This window comes from Paramisgurnus dabryanus, chromosome 13, assembly GCF_030506205.2.
Source record: "Paramisgurnus dabryanus chromosome 13, PD_genome_1.1, whole genome shotgun sequence".
In the NCBI taxonomy this organism is placed as follows: domain Eukaryota; kingdom Metazoa; phylum Chordata; class Actinopteri; order Cypriniformes; family Cobitidae; genus Paramisgurnus; species Paramisgurnus dabryanus.
The window spans coordinates 15,992,954-16,014,156 of NC_133349.1; the positions used below are offsets into that span (position 1 = coordinate 15,992,954).

Consider the following 21,203-nt stretch of genomic DNA (forward strand, 5'->3'; position numbering starts at 1 on the left):
GCTTAAAATATACAACGAGCTATAATCTATATTTTATCATCAATATATTTTACTATTATTTTATAAGATGTGCTTTCATTTTAATATTTTATAAGATGTGTTTACTTTGCCAACTGCAGGGGCATGGTTGTAAAATTCACTATTGAGGCGCCCTCTGCTGGTGCTTCTGTGAAGTGACGCCATCACTCCAAGTGAAGGCTAAACCATATATACACGGATCAGCCATAACATTATGACCACCTGCCTAATATTGTGTAGTTTCCCCCTTTTGCCACCAAAACAGCCCTGAACTGTTGAGGCATGGACTCCACTAGATCTTTCTATGCAGTGAATCGGTGACCAAGGCTCCTTGATACACAGGCAAGCTACTGTAGCTAAAATTGCTAAAAAAGTGAATGCTGGTGCTGATAGAAAGGTTCAGTGGAGTCCGTGCCTTTGCCTTGACAGGTTAGGGCAATTTTATATATATATATATATATATATATATATATATATATAAGCAGTTCTATATGGAAAAAGTAAGTAGTGAGGGAATGTGGATGAACCTTGGATGAAAAAGAAAACATTCTATTTAAAACATTTTACTGACAAGACAAATGGGGAAAAATGCAATAAATAGTATTGTACAATAAAGTTGTTTCCTCTTCAGATGAACATATCCAAGAAATACTGTGGTTTAAAAAAATATTAGACTGGGGAACTTCAAAGTCCATCGATTCCATATTTAATGGCTGCAGAGTTTCCACAATCCTCTTTCTTCTTTCCTTTATCATCGCAGGGTTTCTTTGCTAATGTACCAATGTTGGCAGTAAAAAACTCTCGCATCCGTTTTAAAGTATTCTTATGCTTTTCACTTTGAGATTTAGTGTCTGAGGTGTTTCCTGATTCCTTGCTGCTGCAGTGACTCAGAAGAGAAGCATGGAGGCTCTCCCCAAAACATTCATTCAGCTGTTGTTGAAAATAGTTTTGAAGCTTGACAACCCTATCTTGCATCTGTGTAAATAAAAAACATTTTAGTAATATTTCATTATGTAACGATTCACATGAGAATTATCATTTTGTATTTGTTTTTTAACTATTATAATGCACTAGGTAGCAGCTTGATATAAATCATGCATGAAACAGGAAACTGAGCTGAAGAAAAGGAACTGTACATCAGTTTACCTCAGAACTTGTTGACAGGATGTCAAAAAGCATCCAAACGTCTGACACCAGTTCAGCAGCAGTCCTATAAGGCGGTTTGTGTTTCCCCAACAATCGGTCAAGTATAACATCAAATTCTGCCATGTCTGAGTGCCGCTTTAAAAAAATAGATATTTTATTAGAAATCGAATGTTTACTAAATTATGGAAAGGGTGACAGATCGAACTGACTTCACATGTTAATCTTGAAACAATGTAATCAAAAGCTAATGTCTTTTTACCTTTACATTGTACAGCAGGCATCTGTTCTCATCACACAGCAGACCAAGCAGAAGCTTCTCACATTTCTAAGCAGAATGAATCATTTTGCATTGGTTTCCAACATCTAACATAACATTAAAATGCAATCTCAAAAGTGTTGCATGTCTGCACATGTGTATTTGAGTAAATCTTACTCTTTGATCCTGCAGGTTCAGACTGTGTTTTCTCTCGCTGCCGTACACAATTATCTCATCATTTACATTCAGGCACAGCAAACACCGCCATTCCTCACTGCAATAAAGACAAAATTATGTTATAAAGACATCTTTTGACCCCAACCGCAAAAACACCCCAGTTACTTTTACACCCACAATCTACAATAATGAAGAAATCAGCCTCAAGGTTAAACAGATTATACATCAACATTAATCTGGAAAAATGCAATCCGTTCTGTTGGTCTCACCAAGGTTTCACGAAGATCGCTGGGATGTGACAATCGGAGTGAAAAGCACGTCCACATGTGAAACACTGAAGAGTGGCTCCTGCCGACTGGCAAACGCTGCAGAACTGTACTTCAGATGACAGTGGGCTGATGCTTTCTTGGGGTAAATGGTATGAAGAAGCTTTAGATGGTACTGAATCTTTGTTCCATCGCCACACATGCTGGATCTGGAGAATAATTGAGAATCATTTTACTAATGGTGTCTTTACACAACTGAGGTAAACTGCCCTGTACCTGCTCAAAATTACATGTAAAGCCACAAAGCTTTATAAAAGCCAGACTGAACTGGGTATGACCCAAGATGTTAGGTGTGAAACGAAAATGTTAACAGGGTTCAGAGAGAGGGCAAGGGAAAAAGATGAAGTAAGAAAACCACAAGAGAAGACTACATTTAAATCGAGTGAAAAGATGCTAGAGATTAAAAAAACATTTTAATCTTGCTTAACTGTTTTTTTGTTGGATTGTTTTCTACAAAACAAAGTTTACCTGCCCTTCCTGGGTTTCCTGTACAAAGATGCTTCCTTGATCTGCAGAGCTATCCGTAAAAAGGTGAAACTCTGGAAGTGGCTGCCCACATGGAGGCAGAGAGATGGGCAGGCGTACTAAGCTTACACGTGGAAACCTATTACAGATAGAAATTCAAGTTAGTGGTTACATGTGTGACAGTCAGTTTCCAAAATATAAAAAACAGACGTAATGTATGCTTAGTCTTCCATCAATCTCTGAAACCGTTATGATTCTTCCATACAAAAGCTTTTGAATCATTACAGACTATGTTTTACAACACATATAGTATTCACTTTTTAAGTTGTAGTACAATCTTTCATTAGTTAACAGAATGTATTTGCATGTACAAAATGTCAGTGAGCTGCCTATTTATATAGCGTGGTGATAGCTTGCAGTAAAGCAGATGATGTATGCCTGACAATAGACATGATGCCACATTTTAGTCAGAATACAAAAGGCCAGTAGCATCGCGCTCAAAAATGACCAGAGTTTCAATATTTTTCCTATTTAAAAAAGGACTCTTCTGTAGTTACATCGTGTTACCCAATCCACCTTCTGAAGTGGTTTGAGCGATCAGATTAAAAAATCGTCTCTAAAACGTTTCAGAGGACATTTACACCTGGTCTTTTTACAATTGGATAGCTATCCAATCGGAGAAAACACATGAAGTTACCAGGTGTAAAAAGCCTCATAAACAACAAAGCACTTCAACATGTTGAACTTCACGACTTCGGAAGTACAAAGTAAACATTTTATGAAGGCAGTATTAATAGAGGAATAAATATGAATAGAGGAATGATATTTGCTATTCACCTCTTTAATTGCTGTCGATGTTCCAACGTTACTGAGAGAGAGAGAGAGAGAGAGAGAGAGAGAGAGAGAGAGAGAGAGAGAGAGAGAGAGAGAGAGAGAGAGATAAAAAATGAAAGATAGCATAAAACACTATACACTAACGTAAACTTTTTGCTATCTACACTCTAAAAAACAAATGGTGCTATATAGCACCAAAACAGTTGCTTTGGATCGTAACAATAGAAGAACCATTTTTAGTGCCATATAGCACCGGTGAAGAACCAGTGAAGCACCAGTGAAGCACCAGTGAAGCACCTGTGTAGAACCATATAGTGCTTCACTGGTGCTTCACTGGTGCTTCACCGGTGCTTCACCGGTGCTATATGGCACTAAAATGGTTCTTCTATCGTTACGATCCAAAGCAATTGTTTTGGTGCTATATAGCACCGTTTGTTTTTTTAGAGTGTAATGTGAAATATTAAGTATATTAAATTGCTACCTGAACATTCCTCATGTTCAACTTTAGGTTCATCCTTGTCAAAATCACTTTGGACAGTCTTGTCATGTGTTTTTGTTGTCGCCTTGTTCAAACAGAAAAGCTTGATTATTTAATGAAACCCAGAGAGAACCTTAAAGGAAAACACGTTCATTTTTCATTATTTAACTATGTTCTTACCTCAACTTAGACAAATGAATACATACCTATCTTTTTTCAATGCGTGCACTTAATCTTTGTACAGCGTGTCATGACTGTGTTAGCATTTAGCCAAACAGTCTTTAAATAGGGAAAATATGGAAGTGTTTGGTGGCTTATAAATTCATCCCTGTTTGGATCCTAAGGAATGAATGGGGCTAGGCTAAATGCTAACACATTCACGACACGCTGTACAAAGATTAAGTGCACGCATTGAAAAAAGATAGGAATGTATAAATTCGTCTAAATTGAGGTAAGAACATAGTAAAATATTGAAAACGGTGATGTTTTCCTTTAAACTCAAAACAATTCACTGTCATACAACATTCAGTATGCAAGAAGCAAACATACACCAACCTTACTCACAGATGGTGTTCTGCTCTCTGATACACCACAAGGAACAGAATCCAGCTGAGGCTTGTCATTCCGATTATCCACCAAGTAGGCAGGCGTGTATGTACTCTCAACAAGTTGTCGGAAAGATGTTGGCATGTCAGCACTCCATTTTTTCTGATCAGAGTGGGTATCTCCGGACGAAGGACCGGCATGAGCTTGATTGCCCTTAGGCGATGTTCTTTTGACTGAAGTTCCCACTGTCTGCTTAGATCTTTTTTTTGTGGTGGTGGTGGTGCTGGCGAGAAGATCCTGAACGTTGGATGAGACATGAGCTGTTCTGGGTTCTTCTGACACAGTGGAGGTGGGCAAGTTGTTTTCTGGATTGTCATTTTCAGTCAAATCTGTGCTGCTCACACTGACGTCTTGATCACAGGCAGAGTCTGCCAGCGCTTTGACAGAAAGGTTGGATTTGAGACCACTACTAGCTTGGCTCGGCATGGTGTTAATGACTGGACTGGTAGGATACGATACAGAGGGATCACTATATGCCATAGTAACTTTATTTACATGCGTGTTTATGGTTGAAGGAACAGCAAAGGCAATACTGGGTTGTGCTGCATAAGTATTCATGGGAATACTGGCTTGTACTGGATGGGCAAGTATCATTGTTCGGGTATCAGTTGGTATGTTTGACAACTGGTGGGTGAGTATGGGTGTTTGATTGTTTGTTGCTATGGCTGGCATTGGGTGGCTAAGTACAGCTGTTTGGTTATTCACTAGTATTGGTTGGGTGAGTACAGGTCTTTCGTTGTTGGTAGGTATTGAATGATTCGGTATAGGTGGTTGGTTGTGGACTACTATTGGTTGGGACAGTGCTTCTGTTTGGTAGTTGGTTGGATTTGGAAGTGTGACTGCATGAGTTTGACTGCAGGGTAGAGTTTGGGTATCAAAATAGAAATAAGTGTTGGCTGGTACTTGGTGTTGAAACGCAGGTGTTTGGTTGTTGGCTAGATTGGATAGTTTTTGGGTAAATACGAGTGATGGATTATCAACTGGAATGGCTGGTAATGGATGCTGCGATACAGGGGTTTGGTTGTTGGCTGGTATTAGCTTCGGCTCAGCAGCTGCTTGAGAGTTGGATGGTACAGGGTGAGCCTGCATAGAAGTCTGGTTGGAGACTGGAAGGCCAGGAAAATAGTGAAAGGTCCAGGGCTTACTAGGCTTGGCTGACTGTGACATATTTTCCATTTGAGGTGCAGTGGGGCGTAATGAATAAGGCTGAGAACAAACAGAAGGATGGCTTAAGTAAATTTTAAGAGGAGGAACCTTTGCAATGCTGTTAGACGAGTCACTGTTAGACGGAGAGTGCTGGGACTGGACAGATATGGCTTCGGTTGACTGGTCAGAATTTGAAGAGGCTCGAATAGAATGAACATCAGTGATAATCAGAGCAGAATTTGTATTTGCTCTGTCAGCTGGAGGATTTGATCCTTCTCCAGACTCTGTCTGAGCAGAAACAAATTTTGTTTTAAATGGAACAGGGAGCGGTCTAATCTTCATAAATCCTGGATAGAATGAAACAGATGTTAGAAGTAATAGATTTTTACAAGCAAATATTTTTTATAAACGTAACTGATTTGATATGAAAAAGTGAGTGGGGTCTAGTACCAGATGTCATGATGTGGTGACAGAGGTCTTTCTGAAGCTGAAGTTGCAGATCAAACATGGTCTCAGGTGGACAAGTCTTCTGGGAGAGAAGTTTAATCACTTGGGTCTCAATCTGAACAAGAAAGAAAATATGAGGATATGTTTAATTTAATTAATGCTATTGGGGGGGCTTAGCGGCATTTCATGCATTCTGAATCCTGAAACATAGGAAAAGTGTCAAAAAAGCAGTTGGAACATGGGTACATCTTACATAGCATGCGTAGACCTTACGTTTAATTTATTTTATGGGCACTTCCCCCGGAAAAGCACCCCTACACGTCAAGCAGCAGGTGAGCAAAAAAACCAGAGGACGTAGAAGTAACTTCACTGACAGCTTTGTTTTATGGCACGAAAGAAGAGGTGTGATTTTTTTATGTAAGCCAGCCTTACGGTAACAATGGATATAGTTTTTTTATCCAGGTTAGCAGAAGAGTTTTGCGTGTGTGTTTGTTTAACGCTGGATTTTGTTTTTAAAGTCCCAACCGGGTCATTATTGGCAGGTGGTAAGTAAGACTTCTGCATTATGTTGGAAATCTGCACGTAAGTGAATATAATGTAAATGATATTACATGTAGTGAATCATAAGTTATCCAGTGTTGTATCTATTTGACCTATTTGATGTGTGTACAAGTTATGTGGGCAGTGCTTATTTGTGACCCTGGGCCACAAAACCAGTTATATGGGTCAATTTTCTGAAATTGAGATTTATACATCGTCATAATAAGCAAGCTTTCCATTGATGTATGGTTTGTTAAGATATAACAATATTTGGCCAAGATACAACTAGTTGAATATCTGGAATCTGAGGGTGCAAAAAATCTAAATATTGACAAATTAGCATTTGAAGTTGTCCAACGCATTACTAATGAACAGCTTTGTTTTAGCACTCTCTATTGGCTTACCACTGTAATGAAGTTCACAGTAGATGAAAACAAAGGCAGATATTTTAAGCTTTAAATTGAGCGGGTAGTTCCCAGGAGTGAAATTTATAGTTGAGTTTCCACATTTGTTGCTGCATCCACTCACAAAATAAAGTTTCTATATATTTATGGCAGAAAAAGTACAAAATATCTTCATGGAACATGATCTTTACATGACATACAAATAATTTTTAGCATTAAATAAAAATCTATAATTTTGACCCATATAATGTTTTGTCAGCTATAGTCAATTCAAGAAAATGTATTGGTCCTGTGGAAATATAAATTTGAGGGTGTACAAGTTTATTATATTTAAAAGCCAAATTAAATATTAGGCAAGCTGTGAGAACTAAGGTGTTTCTTATAAATTCCTGTCTCACAAAGTGAAAGAAATGGGCATGTAACTATGGCTTTCATGTAACACTTTGTGCCATTTGTTCTATTATGTTAGTTGGTGACCATTTGTTTATTATGATTAAATGAAAGCTTGAGGCTTGAGGTGTGAACCCTTCTTACGCTTTTTACCATGACGAAGTGAGGCTTTACATGGTTTACATCCTTAAAGGGGGCTGATCTGGTATGCATTTACAGTTGCCATTTCTTGCCTGACTGCAACCTCTCTTTCATGTTTTTATTGTAATCTGTCCCCTTCAAATGGCTTTAAATGCAAAGCAATGCATGTATACTTTAAGTCAGACTTGATAACTGCAGTGCTAAGCAGTACACCCTCTGATTTGAAGATCCCTTTCTGCAATAAAAAGTTTTCAACAGTCCTGGGTAAAACTCTTATGACAACAAGGAAAAGAAGGGAGGAATTGTGGGTAAGGATAAAACACCAATGAGAGCACATCAACACATCAAGCAGGGCATCATGTGCTGTGTATGACTAATCCAAAAGGCAGACAAGCTATTACACAAGACCTGGGGCAAATAATCACAATTCTCCATGCATTCTAATGCTACTGTTAAGAAATGCAGATATAACTATTTACTAAAATGCAGTTATTTAACACAAATAATGCAATGACATTAAATGGAATTACTGAAAATATTATTTAAAAATATTATCTCCTGTAAATTAAACTAAACTAGAACAGGAAGGTAGTCCTAATGAGAACAGTACTGATAAAATACTGCTTAGGACCAGTGTTGGGGAAAGTTACTTTTATTATATTATATTATATTATATTAAGTTACTCCCCAAGTAGGCTTGATCTAATTTTTTATGACCGAGAAGTTCTGCATTCAGAAATTGCATATTTCCATCTTAAAAATGTAAAGCTCAGGCCTGCCATCTCCGTTTCTGACTCAAACCGTTTCCCCTCAGGCGTGTGTAATTCTTAATGACTATGTTCAGTTTAATTTGTGAATAATTTTTTTATTGAATTAATTAAACTGAAAAGTAACTTGCATTACTTTTCAAAAAAGTAACTCAAATATTAATGTGTACATTTAAAAAGTAATGCGTTAAGGGCGATTTATAGTCGTGCGTAGGTGCTACGCCGTAGCTACGGCGTAGGCTATCCGTAGCCTGTGTGTAGCTCTGCGTAGCCTGACGCGCACCTCACAAAATTCCTAACAGCGCGTCGGCTCTACGCGGACCGCAAGCTCTGTGATTGGTCCACCAGAACCCCTCCCGTCAGGTAAAAAAACTGCGTCATAGGTATTTCCGTGTTGAGACGGTGAAAACAAAGATGAGCCAAGTTGAGGAGTGATTTAACTCAAACTGCAACACAAGTCGCTGTTTATTTACTTCCATCATTGCTGGTCTTCTCAAATTATACACAACAAGTTGCTATTTCTTCTTCGTTTGTGGGTTAACTTGCTTAGCTTCTTCTTCTCTGACGACTTCTGCTGCTACTGTGGTTACACGCGTGATTACTGCCAACCAGCGGTTTCGCGTGTGTTTGCACGTCGACGCGGACGGCGACGCACAAGTATAAATGAAAACCGACGCGGAACCTACGCCATCGCTGCTACGCCGTAGGACCTACGCACGACTATAAATCGCCCTTTACTTTACTCGTTACTTCAGAAAAGTAATATTATTACGTAGCGCACGTTACTTGTAATGCGTTACCCCCAACACTGCTTAGGACTACAGCATTAGTATTAAAAAAAGGAAAAAGGAGAGCTTATACAAAAACATGTTTGCAGCTGGCAAAGGAACAAAGAGGAAGTTATAAAACCACAAGGACTAGAGTGTGACGTTTCTACTGTGTACTTTTTCTAAAAATAAGCAAAGGAAGAAGAACTTACTCTCTTTTTGTGTACGAGGAGGCAGTGACCCTCTGTGCTCAGGATTTTGTCAATAAATGCAGATATGTAGTCCTGACAGTCCTCCATCTTGCTTAGATGCATCTTTCTCTGCATCAAACATTTCACTTCCTCTGCACACAAGACCTTAAAACCAAACACAGAGTTAACAAGATTTACAACAAGTCTTAGGTTCCACAGAGACCCAAGACTGATGAGATGTCATGGAGCAAAAAGTAAAGTACAGACCATCCCAAAAAACGGATGCTCTATTTCCTGCATTAACACTTTCAGTTATTGTTAAGGTACTTGGGGGTTTTTTTAGGGAGAGGAAGTGCTTCTCTTGGCTAATGCTAAATGTGTTCCTAAATAAAGGTTAAAGTAGAACATGATCTTTATCTCTTTGTTTTTTATACAAAAAAGTCATTTTCATTTTCATTGAGGAGCTTTTCATTTCATTTAATTTTATTCAAATGACATGTTGCATGTTTCAGTAAATGAGGATCATTCATTAAATGCTTACCTCCACCTCTTTTAACTTTTCCCTGGCACTCAGAAGCAGTGACTGGTATATGGTGTGAACCACTTGTGCTAATGTCTTTGATGCATGCGTTTTCAAATCATTAATGTCATTCAATCTAGAAAAAGGAAAAATAATGATTAGCAAAAGAGCCAAAATTAGTCCTTTAAGATCGTTCTAGTTCATCCTTTCATTTTCACCAGTTCCCCTTAAGCTGTTTGGCAAAATATCAATATAATTACTTTTATAATTACAATATCATAGCAATGGGGACTGGCATAAAATTTTAAATGTAACAAGTACTTGTACAAGTTTACACTGTGTGCCCTTCTACCAATTCTTTATTATCACTGTGATAATGTTTTTTGACCTTGGCAGAATAGGGATTTTGTAGCTCTTAAATCACTGCATTGTAAACCACAGACATTGTAATCTGCATCTGCTTGAAGATAAAGTAAAGAGAAGCGATGATAGTAAGAAGTCAGGTTGCTGTCATAAACATAACACACTTGACAAACTGCTTGGCCAATCATCCTAGAGGAATACAACTAACTACTGTATAATTTTTCCTGAAAAGAGTGATGCAAGCAGTGACCTTGGACCACAGAACCAGTTGTTAGTTGTTGTTTTTTTATTTTTTTATTCACCACCTAAAAGCTAAATGAATATGCTTTCCATTGATATTTGACTTAAAGTGCAAAAAAATTGAAATATTGAGAAGATCGCATTTAGAGTTCAAAGTCCAAAAGCTTGGCAAGCCGACTGGACGTGACATGGGGGCAGCATCGGCGATTCCTTTTTTTAATTCGAAGATCGAGGTTGTGACTTAATTACGATCGATTTCGATTTAAAATCGAAATCGTGACACACTTAGTAGCAACGCAAACGTTTCTGGCCAAATTTGATAGGATTTTGCTACATCCACTCACAAAAAAAGTTTTTGAATTAGTTTTGATATATTTGCGGTAGGAAATCTACAAATTATCTTCATGAAACATGATTTTTGGCATTAAAAAAAAATCGATAATTTTGACACATGCAATGTATTTTTGGCTTTTATTAAAAATGTACCCGTGCCAGGCGACTTACGACAAGACTAAAATCTCACAATCTACAGTAATTATGAGATTAGGAGCATTAAAGTTTGATTTCCATCACTAATTTTCCTTTGACATTACTTAGCAAGTATCCAAGATATCAAGGTTATATTCACAAAATGTTCTTTACATTATGTAAGCTGTTTTTTTACAGTCAGTGTCACATATGGTTCAGATTATGACATCCCTTCCTTCCTAATCTCAGACCTTGAGTAACTATTGAGTAACTAACCCAGACAATTGACTAACAAGATTGTTCATGGGGTTACTTTTACAGTGAAACAGTGAGTTTGATAACAGATATATTTAAGTCTTAATAATCTTAATGGAAGATCACAATGAAGTTTGTTTCAATTACCTCGCTTCTATGAGAAGCAGTGTGGCGCTAACAGTTTCTTTTTGCTTTCTGATGGACTCCAGTAAACTCAGCATCCGCTCTCTCTGAGATCCTACAGCTTCCTCCTGCTGCACAAAACTGCCACACAGACGAATTTGAAAATTTCATGAACACAAAAACCTTCCATTATGAAAAGACTGCAGTGATCCATCTGTTTAACGAATGTTTCAACCCACTAATGTAGAGGGTTTGAATCCATCAGCTTGTTATACCTGTGTCCTCTGTGAGTAATAAGCTGACAGTCTTTACAGGTGAGCTCATTGCAGACAAGACAGAAGAACTTCAGGCTCTCCTGACTGTGTAAGGGACAGCGTCTTCTAAGCATCCAACCTAACACAAACACACATCAAATTAAGCAAAAACAATGTTTATTTTTCTTTATTTATTCTTTACGCCATTCCAGCATCTATGGCTATATTCATGATGAGAACTGGTTAATTCATACACAAGTTAAAGGAAGGGTGCATGATCTCTGAAAGACAATGTTGAAATTTGACATTACCTAAACAAACACGCCCCTAACCCAATAGAATCTGGACCTTCATTTGATAGACCCGCCCAACACATACGCAACCCAGGCAACGATGTAGGTAAGTAGATATCAGTGATGCATGGGTTGATCCAAAATGAGTGGGTGCCTGCGGTCACCCACGGTTACGAGTCATCCAAAAATATTTTTTATGATATTCGGGTTGCGGTCGATTGGGTCGTTTGAAATAAAAATGCCAATTAAAGCAACACTAAATAGTTTTTGCTCTTTGCTCCCCCTACAGGTTCGCTGTCGTAAATAATTTAGCCTACTGCAGCAAAGCTGGTTCTGGTTGGATTGTAGGTCTGCCGTAAAGCAAGTTTTTGTAGTTTTCACTCAAACTACAGGACCGTGACCCGACGGTTGGAAACTTCTTTAGTGCGGTTTTGGCCGATAGAGGGCGGCAAAGTGAATGTGAAAGTGCCGTTCATCTTGTTTCAAATGGATGAACGACTGAAACTTTTTTGGAAACGGTATTTTAAGGTAAAAAAAACTCTTTGGTGTTGCTTTAACTATTTTAAACAATTACTACTAAAATGCGGGCCAGGAAGTGTGTCAGGTACAATATTATTTTTTGCATTCCGAATAGTGACCGAATCCACGTAATACAGACCAGTGGTTCTCATCTCCGTTCCTGGAGGCCCACTGCTCTGCACATTTTGTATGTCTCTCTTATCTGACAGACTCAATTCAGTTCATGGAGATCTCTACTAATGAGCTGATGGTTTGAATCAGGTGTGTTAAATAAGGAAGACATACAAAATGTGCAGAGCAGTGGGCCTTCAGGAATAACATTGAGAAGCACTGATATAGACCATTTAGGGAGACACTGTGTGTCAAATTTATAAAAAATATCAATGAATATAAATACTGGACACCCTTCCACTTATGTCTAGAGGCATAATAACGAACACCAATAGGGACAAATATGGAAACCAAAACTTACAGATCATAAAAATGGCAAGATCGAGATACAGCAGACTTGTCATGCATGTGCACGAGAATTGCTTCATACGCTTACTTGTGGTTGGCTGAATTTTAGTTCAGTCAAATCTAGAATATAGACAAGAATGGTGGCGGTGTGTGGAAAAAGTGGACTGGAACGTGTTCTCCGGTCCCCTGCGGTTGTTAAGCCCCCATTAAGAAACGCTTATCTAAAAAGTTGTGGAATAACAAGAGCACAACATGAGAAGGAAATAGGGCAGCTCACCTGTGGTTGGTTTTTTGGGTTTGAGTTCATGGTCACGTGTCACCTTAACCCTGCGATGGGCGGACACACAATCCGAACACAGGGCCTCCTCACACTGGACACACCACCCACTGACCTCAGTCTCTTCACACGCACTGCACTGGAAATGTGAGAGATGGAAATTTGATGGTGTTACTTTGTGACATATCCTCAAATGAGGGACATGAAGAGGAACTGTGGATTTACAGCTCGTTTTATGATTTTCCATGAGCTCTTACCTTGGGGTTCTCATTACTATCAGACGAGTCTTCAAAAACATTGCATTCGGTGACTTCAGATAAACAGAAGGACTGTGCGCACAGTGTACATTCTAGATAAACAAAGATATGTTAACCCCCAAAATGCTGAAACAAGAAACAAAAGAGACAAAAGATGTACTGTCCCAGGAATGGGATATTGATAAAGTGATGCCATATGTTTTCTATATGATACAAACCATATGTTTCTGAACAGGGTCCGAAATTACCACCCGCCAAGCGCCAAATGCGAGTAGATTTTCCGTTTGGCGACTAAATTAAAAAGGCTACCCACCACACTGGCGGGTGATTTTCATACCAAAATATTAATGCAATATAATGTGTTTGCCAGTAACTAATCTGGGGACGAGGGGAGCTAGCCACAGCTCCAAGTCTCGCACTAGAGACGGTCTGTTGCTAGCTAGTACTGCAGGTAACTTGCGGTCTGCACCTATCTGCTGCATATTAGTTGATATGTGGCGACATTTACCGGGAGTGAGCCAACCTTTGAATCGAAAACTCACAAACGAAAAGGGGGATGAGTTAAATAAAACAAGAAAGTTTTGTGATAAATGGAGGGATGGAAAAATAAAGTTTCAAGAGGCTGGCTACAATATGATTCTGACGCTATTGTGATGAGTTGTTTGGTGTGTCACCAGTATGCTAAAGATAAAAACAGAAACCACTAATTTGTCATCGGAAAAAAAAAATGATGAAACTTGAGAAAATTTGTGACCATGAATACAGCATATGAAATTAAAGTACATGTGACAATACAGGCTGTTTATTATTCTGGTCGGTAAAAAATATGCTTGGCTGGTGGATTTTTTCATCTACCAGTCCCCGTGGCAGGTGAGCCGCAAAGTTAATTTCAGACCCTGTTTCTGAATATTAGACCATGTATGGAGTTCACATTTATGGGGGTGGGGTTGCCACCATATATATATATCACTTGTGGTACAGTAAAACTTTAGTGGATCTTGCAAGATCTCCTCACGACTTTATTTCGCTAACAATAAAGTCCATCTTTGAAATCAAAACCTAAGAATGAAGACTGTTTCATTCGAGAAAAGGGGAAACCACAACACCGTAAATTGTAAAACTGTATTTACCTAGGCATAGATTAATAATAAGAGTTCTGTACATGGTAATGACGTATTGTGAGCCTCAAACACTGTTGTTTCCCCCTCCTTATGTAACCCTTGTGCATGCAAAAGCCCACTGGAAAACACACCAAACTCAACATAACAGTCACGATAATATTAAATTAATTACAATGTTGTTTAAATGCTAAAAACAAAGTTGTGACTACAGAGTTAGCGCTATATGCTAGCATTTAGGTTGAAGTTCTATTGCAGGTCCATACTGCAAAAACACAAACTTAGCACTCAGAAACATCCATGTCCAACTTCAGAATAATTGATTATTCGTTAAAATCTGTATTTTCGTCTAATACAAGCTCAAACATATGGTATGTTTACACACACACACACACACACACGCACACAGAAATTAGCCGCTCTGAAAAAATGCCAATTAGAGCAGAGCTCAATATTATTATTCATCATGACCCTTTCAAATAAGGTAATAATAGACCATTTCATTCTAAGGGCAAATCCTAGGGTTGTAAATGGACATGTAAACTATCTCTGGATCATTCTTGCACGTAATAAAGCCACATAGCTTCTACATACATCAGAGAACAATGTAACATATTTTTTCAATGCATTTTTTGGCACCTTTAATGTTTTGGGGCATCATTTTCTCTCCCTTACTGCGTAAGAAGCGATGTAATCATATTTTGTATAAAACGTAAACATTATTTATTAGTCTACTTCTTCATTTCATCATCCCACTGGGTTATTTTGTGGCAACCATGTTTTTTAGTTTTAAATGTAGTGAATCCACGGTTAATTTTCGTAATGGAAACGGCGTTTCATGATCGCAACCGAACCCAGCGTTACCGAATGAATGCATGAATCTTTGACTTTAAGCCAGAACTGTGGACAATGAAAAAGTGCATGCGTTATCTCTCACCGTGTGTGTTTTCATCTTTGCGGGTCTTCGCAAGACAAGCGTTACAAACTGCGTGTAGGCACGGCAAAAGTTTTGGCTCTGTAGAAGACTTCACGTGTGTTTTACAAACAGCGCAGGATCCACAAACCGCTTTTTGTAACGTTAAATCTGGATGGGGCGCAACCGGACGCCCCGTTTGGACACCGGTAAACATTTGTCGCATACATGCAGTGGTATAACAGCGGACGAAATGTATTCGAGCCTTGGATTAACTAATAAACAAAACTATCAGCGTTGCGCATTCATTTGAGATATTGCTTCAGAGATTCGAGGTGTCGGTTTACCCTCGTAGTACCTTCGGGTGTGTGGGGCGGAGCGTGTATATTCATCAGATACTCGGTGGTAGGCGTGATCTTTTCAAAATAAAAGTTTCAATGAACACAACTTTTATGATTATTGAAGTCTGAATTTGCTGTTTATTTTTAGTAAACGCATTTAGACATCTAGACTTTTAGACTTTAGACACACACCATAAAAGTTTTGTTCATCTGTGAATATTAAATTTTGTTAAACACAGATCTTATGCAATGCCCCTGGTTCAAATCTAACCTTTTTCCGACCTCACTATTTCCCCTTTTTCTGTCACATGTCATATCGAGAACAAAAATATTATAAAATTATGAGCATTTTTGAAACTTGGAAATAAATTACCAAACGAGTGTTCATTTCTAATAAAACAATTTATTGGATATAGGGTTAGGGGTCGGGGATGGCTTTTATAATCTCAATAATCTCAAAAATTTTGAATAAATATAATCCTTTACAGTTTACACAGTGTGTTAATTATTGGATCCTGATAATCTACAAAAAAACTGAGGTGCAAATAGTATAGAGAACCTCGAAGTACTATTTACATTTGTTGCAAATGTAATCATTTTATTTGTTAAATAAAGCTAATTTTCATCTAATGTAAATAACATATTGCTAGGAAAATGCTAATATTGTCACTTTGTGTAAGTAGAATATATCTCTATATTTTAACTTAGTGTAAATTGCCTTTATCACTAAAATTTTCACTTAGTGTTAATAGTTTCTAATGCTATTTTAACTTAACACTTTGTTACTTTTCTCATTTTTCAGAAAATGTATTTATGTAGTGCCATAGGGATGACATATTTTTGTAGGCCAACCCGGAAGTTAGTGAGACACTGCTGGTTCCATCACTAAAAAGCCAATACATTTTTCCCATAGTCTTTTAGATCAGTGGTTTTCAAACTGGGAAAAAGTTTAAAAAAATAAGACTACTAACCAAAAGCTATAATTGTATATAATATAATTGTATAATTTAATGTTTTTTTTTATTAAAATGTTGAGTTTTAGAACAGTTTTTTGTCACAAATTTTCTTTGGGGGGGCCGCAAAGAAATGCACAGTACACAAGGGGGGCCACACGCTGAAAAAGTTTGGGAACCACTGTTTTAGATTATTGCAAAAAATTAGGATCTGTGTTTAACAAAAGTTTATGACAATTAGACTAAATTGGTTCTTGTTTTTTATTTCTAGTAAACCCATTTAGAAGTCAAAATTAATTCAAGTTGTGTTCATCTGTGAAGATTAACTTGTTGGACAAAACATGTAGGCCTAAGTGTCATAAACTTTTGTTAAACACAGTTTTGTTTTTGCGATAATCTATAGGAAAAATGAATGGGCTTTATAGGGAGGGAACTCTCTAACTTCCAGGGTTGGCCCTACAAAAATAAGTCATCCCTGCGTCACTCATTTGTCTCTCACCTACTGTGTTAAGATCAATATAATACCTAACTAGAGAACAGCACCTGGAAGCGCTGAATGCTGCATGGGAACCTTTTGGATGGAAACATAACATAGTCTTGGTGTAATTGGAAATGTGAGAAAATTAGCACCAAGCAGATATTACTGAAAACTGTTGTGTTAATAAGCACACCAATGCAGTGAATAGAATACAAAAGTGCATTCCACAGCCGCAGATTTATGTAAGGGCCCATGTTTAACTGCCAGAAAAGATTTGCTACACTTTGATCTTAGCAGACTAACAAAAAGAAATGTGTAATGCTATCTCATAACACTGCTAGGAAAACTGACTCCAGTACCAGGCTTAGAAAGAAGATGACTTCTCATTGTTCCATGAATTTCTTGCTATCCTCAAACTTAATTCAGCCATGCTGACATGTCAGGCTCATCCCTGCAGGGGAGTCAAAAAATTCCTTAGGACATTGAAATGGAGCCTTTGTATCAACTGGATTCCTGCAGCAGTGGTACAGCATTGAAAGAGATACATTATAACACAAAATGCTTAAAAGTAAAAACATTCACTGAGACATGTGCAACTCTTCCACCATATACTGTAAAAATATAAATACTTTAAAGAGAGTATTTTTGTTTTTTAGCTGTCATACTGACCTAACCTACTGAATATTAATAATATTAAAACTCATACTAAATGTTGATTCCAGCACAGACTTCCCTGGATTGCTTAACCCTCTAGTGGCTTAAAATATTATTGCAACAGGCTGTATGAGAAACATTACATGTAGTTTTATAGTCTATTGTACATCACATTCAATAGTGTGAACACATTGAGCTACCATAAAGCCACATTCAGTATGAACGCAGTAATGTATCTCTTTATTCATCCACAATATTATACTCCCATCACAATTAGCAGAACACAAATGATGCTCAATAATAATAATAAACAACAGAGTAATCATGGTTGTCACATTTAACACATCAAATTTTCCAAATTTTTCTTAAGTAAAATAAAAGTACATGTTTTTTGGCAGGCTGAATGTGACACAAAACATAAACCTGCAGCACCAGAACAAATGAGGAAATCAATTACACACTGAAATCTTACATTATCAGGCCAGGCAGGTGTGACTCAGGTTTCACAGATGGTAGAGATTACTTGTGGTCTATGTTGTAACGGCCTGTTGGGTATTTATTCAGCCAGCTCCATAACAACACACCAAAGTGACATGTACAATAATACAGAGTGTGACTGTAAACGGGAGATAAACTGGACATATTTTGTCAGAACTGTGGTGGACACAATGTTGTTTGATCCTGTTTGCTCAGAGCTATTCGTGCACTGGTCATTTCAGAGCAAAATACATTTCACACATTTCACCTGCTTCTCTTTGCTCTGCAGTCCGAATTGAGTAGTAGCTAAAGAATTTACCAGCCCCCAAAAATTGTTGAATGTGACGTTTTTCCCCTCCTCCACGCCCATGTCCTTCAGTAGTTTGTTTAGCCCTTCCTGGTCTCCCGCTGTCTGCATGAGAACAAAGAGTGTATTGAACTTATTAAATCTTCACATAATTGCTGTGTGATTAGTCGACTAAATCTCGTCATGCTTTCAGCCATCATACATTACACATATAAACCAGTGTAAATTAAAATGTCAATCAATACATTTCTTCAAACAATTTCATTGTCTTTAATCAGCCAGTATTAAAGATCCCAAGGTAATGTTTTCAGAGGATGTTTTGCAAAGTAAAGGACTTTCACGGACTGTATCAAAAATTTGCTTAATAATGCATATCAAATTCCTTCTTTTATTGTACAATGAACAAAAAACTAACATTTCACCTTGTAAAAATGTGTTACATTTAATATATTAACATACTTTTTTAATGTGGACTATCGATTTCAAAAATATTTTGATTATATATATAGAAAAAAAGTGCTAAATCTAACTTCTAATTCGCATTAAAGATAATATGTCTATACTTCTCAACTTCCTTATTTGTGTATTTTTCTGTATTCAGTGCTATAAGAAAATAATTATAATTGTGTTGATAAGTCATACAAGTCATGTATTTTCCCAAAGTAATACACAGTATGTATACGTGTGTGTGTGTGTGTGTGTGTGTGTGTGTGTGTGTGTGTGTGTGTGTGTGTGTGTGTGTGTGTGTGTGTGTGTGTGTGTGTGTGTGTGTGTGTGTGTGTGTATGTTTCTTGATAATAAAAGTGAAGTGACAATAAAAGCCCTGACTTACTTTCACCATGTCGGGAATCTCTTGAGAAAGCATGTTTTGGAATTCCTGGGCCGTAAGAGTGTCAGCATTAGTGGATGATGCTGAGTGGAAGTTTGTGACCAGGGTGTTAAGGGCCAGCTCTAGATCTGTGTACTTGACAGAGAGAAAATGCTTTCAGATTCATGCACAGCTCAACATTACACTCAACCAAGCAGGGAACAACCTCACTCATTTCCAGAAAGAAATAAAACATTTATAAGGGCTTGTAGTTATTTAATTTGTTTGAACCACCTTTCAAGTCTGAGAACTACAAAAGTCTTAAAGCTTTACAATCACCTACAGGCCATAAAATCACTTTAGTGATTTTAAGTATAAAATTTACAGAAAGTATTTTTAAATAATCCATGCCCTTAAATAAACAAAATATGTAATTTAAATATACGGCTATTTATAATCATGTGTTTGAATGGCAAAACTTTGTTGCATTCCTCTGGAAATTCTATGTGGACCAATTCTAAACAGAAGCTGTAGAGACCTGTAAAGACCCCACGATTACACTGCATGCCCGCCTAATCTACTCACTGGGCGTTGGCCACAAAAAAAAGAAAGAAAGTAAAATGTTGTATTAATTGTATTATTTAGATTTGGTTAATATAAAATAATATAATGAAAATACTCATATAGTTTTAATTGAATTCTTTTGAAATACCGCAAGGAAAATATCAAACAAGCCTATTTTAGATTTAATATGTCACAGTCACCTGTGACTACTTTACGTTTCTTTAAAAACATCTATATTAAAAAACCTCTCATAAATAGAAAAAACTGCCGTTTCTTAAGCCCAACAAATATCGTAGCTTACCTGTGTTGCCATTGTGTTCGTTTCATATCCCTACTGTGCGGAAACTACAGCAGGTAAAGTACAACGATAATAGGCGTGGTCGACTTCATACTGCGCTGCTCAAACAGATCAGCGTATGACACTGAAGTACCGCGAGAGCAAGTCTTTCGAATCGCTCTCGCGGTATTTTGATGTCACACGCCGATTGGTCTGTCCAGCGCTAGGATTTCATCAGCTGACCAGCGCTGTCTCGCTGGGAGTTTGAATGGGAAGTTTGCATGTGTAGTATGTACATTTGCAACACTGACTGGCATAGTATTTGAGAGCAAAAGTATTTGAGAGCAAAACTATTAAATTGTTGTTAAAAAAATTTAATTCGCATTTAAAAAATGTTATCTTAAAATTATTTTAGTTACAAAATACAGTAATTGTTAAATAAATTTTTTTGCAATATAAATTTTTCTTTGAGTAGTTTCATCGCGTGTCCCTACATTTTGCTCTCTCTCTCACATCAAAAGCAGCCTTCTTCCAGCAGAACATATCAACCGTCTCCGACGTGAAGAACCTTGTTCATGCATTTATGACATCTAGATTAGATTACTGGGTGGTTGTCCTGCATCCTTAATTAATAGGCTACAATTAGTGCAAAATCCCAACTGCTAGAGTTCTTACAAGGTCACGCAAGTTCATATAACCCCAAATTTAGCATCTCTACAATAGTTACCAGTTAAATTCTGTATCGAATTTAACTAAGATTATTCAATAAACCATTTTTTTTGTCCCCTTCCTGATGCTCTCATCTCTGTACCTTGTACCCTGCTTTGGTAGATTTTGCTATCCTAGGAACTACTTAAAGTCTGGAGTTTTGAGATATTAAAGGGATGGTTCACCCAAAAATGAAAATTCTGTCATCATTTACTCACCCTCATGTTTTTACAAACCTGAATGAATTTCATAGTTCTGATAAACACAAAGAAAGATATTTTGAGAAATGTTTGTAACCAAGCCGTTCGTGGACCCCATTTACTTATTATTTTTTCCTACTATGGAAGTGCTTTGTGATGTGAGATATGGGTTTCAAAAGAAAGATTTCTGTCTAATTAAAGTCATTTACTGTATTTGCTGAGGTGACCAACATCCTTCTATTTGAAAACTGTACTCCAAATTATTCTGCTTACAGCTC

The 21,203-nt window shown here is 37.4% G+C and overlaps 2 protein-coding genes across 3 annotated transcripts; both read right to left on the bottom strand.

Moving 5' to 3' along the window:
- Positions 1–565: 565 nt before the first annotated feature.
- trim33l (tripartite motif containing 33, like) lies at positions 566–15,531 on the bottom strand. 2 transcript variants are annotated; one of them, XM_065298149.2, is made up of 17 exons: positions 15,183–15,531; positions 13,128–13,219; positions 12,871–13,009; positions 11,344–11,461; positions 11,093–11,209; positions 9,641–9,755; positions 9,121–9,264; positions 5,903–6,014; positions 4,265–5,799; positions 3,704–3,785; positions 3,226–3,256; positions 2,392–2,527; positions 1,867–2,072; positions 1,598–1,694; positions 1,424–1,489; positions 1,165–1,299; positions 566–993 (listed from the first exon to the last, which is right to left on the bottom strand). In XM_065298149.2, the coding sequence occupies exons 1-17, from the start codon at positions 15,382–15,384 to the stop codon at positions 703–705; spliced, it is 3,618 nt and encodes a 1,205-aa protein (XP_065154221.1). In that variant the 5' UTR covers positions 15,385–15,531; the 3' UTR covers positions 566–702. The 2 variants fall into 2 exon arrangements, with proteins under 2 accessions (XP_065154221.1, XP_065154220.1); XM_065298148.2 differs by having other exon boundaries at positions 4,256–5,799.
- Positions 15,532–17,798: 2,267 nt separating this feature from the next.
- s100v1 (S100 calcium binding protein V1) lies at positions 17,799–20,189 on the bottom strand. Its single transcript, XM_065245483.2, has 3 exons — positions 20,042–20,189; positions 19,201–19,332; positions 17,799–18,473 (listed from the first exon to the last, which is right to left on the bottom strand). The coding sequence occupies exons 1-3, from the start codon at positions 20,051–20,053 to the stop codon at positions 18,300–18,302; spliced, it is 318 nt and encodes a 105-aa protein (XP_065101555.2). The 5' UTR covers positions 20,054–20,189; the 3' UTR covers positions 17,799–18,299.
- Positions 20,190–21,203: the final 1,014 nt, after the last annotated feature.

What these genes read in the sequence shown, in the direction of transcription:
- trim33l (XM_065298148.2), bottom strand. Translation starts at nt 15,384, where the DNA reads ATGCGACAAATGTTTACCGGTGTCCAAACGGGGCGTCCGGTTGCGCCC. An exon ending in AAAAGTTAAAAGAGGTGGAG is followed by an intron (nt 9,265 to 9,640) that starts GTAAGCATTTAA and finishes TTTGGTTTTAAG; the next exon opens with GTCTTGTGTGCAGAGGAAGT. An exon ending in GCGATCTTCGTGAAACCTTG is followed by an intron (nt 1,695 to 1,866) that starts GTGAGACCAACA and finishes TCTTTATTGCAG; the next exon opens with TGAGGAATGGCGGTGTTTGC.
- s100v1 (XM_065245483.2), bottom strand. An exon ending in AGATTCCCGACATGGTGAAA is followed by an intron (nt 18,474 to 19,200) that starts GTAAGTCAGGGC and finishes GTTCTCATGCAG; the next exon opens with ACAGCGGGAGACCAGGAAGG.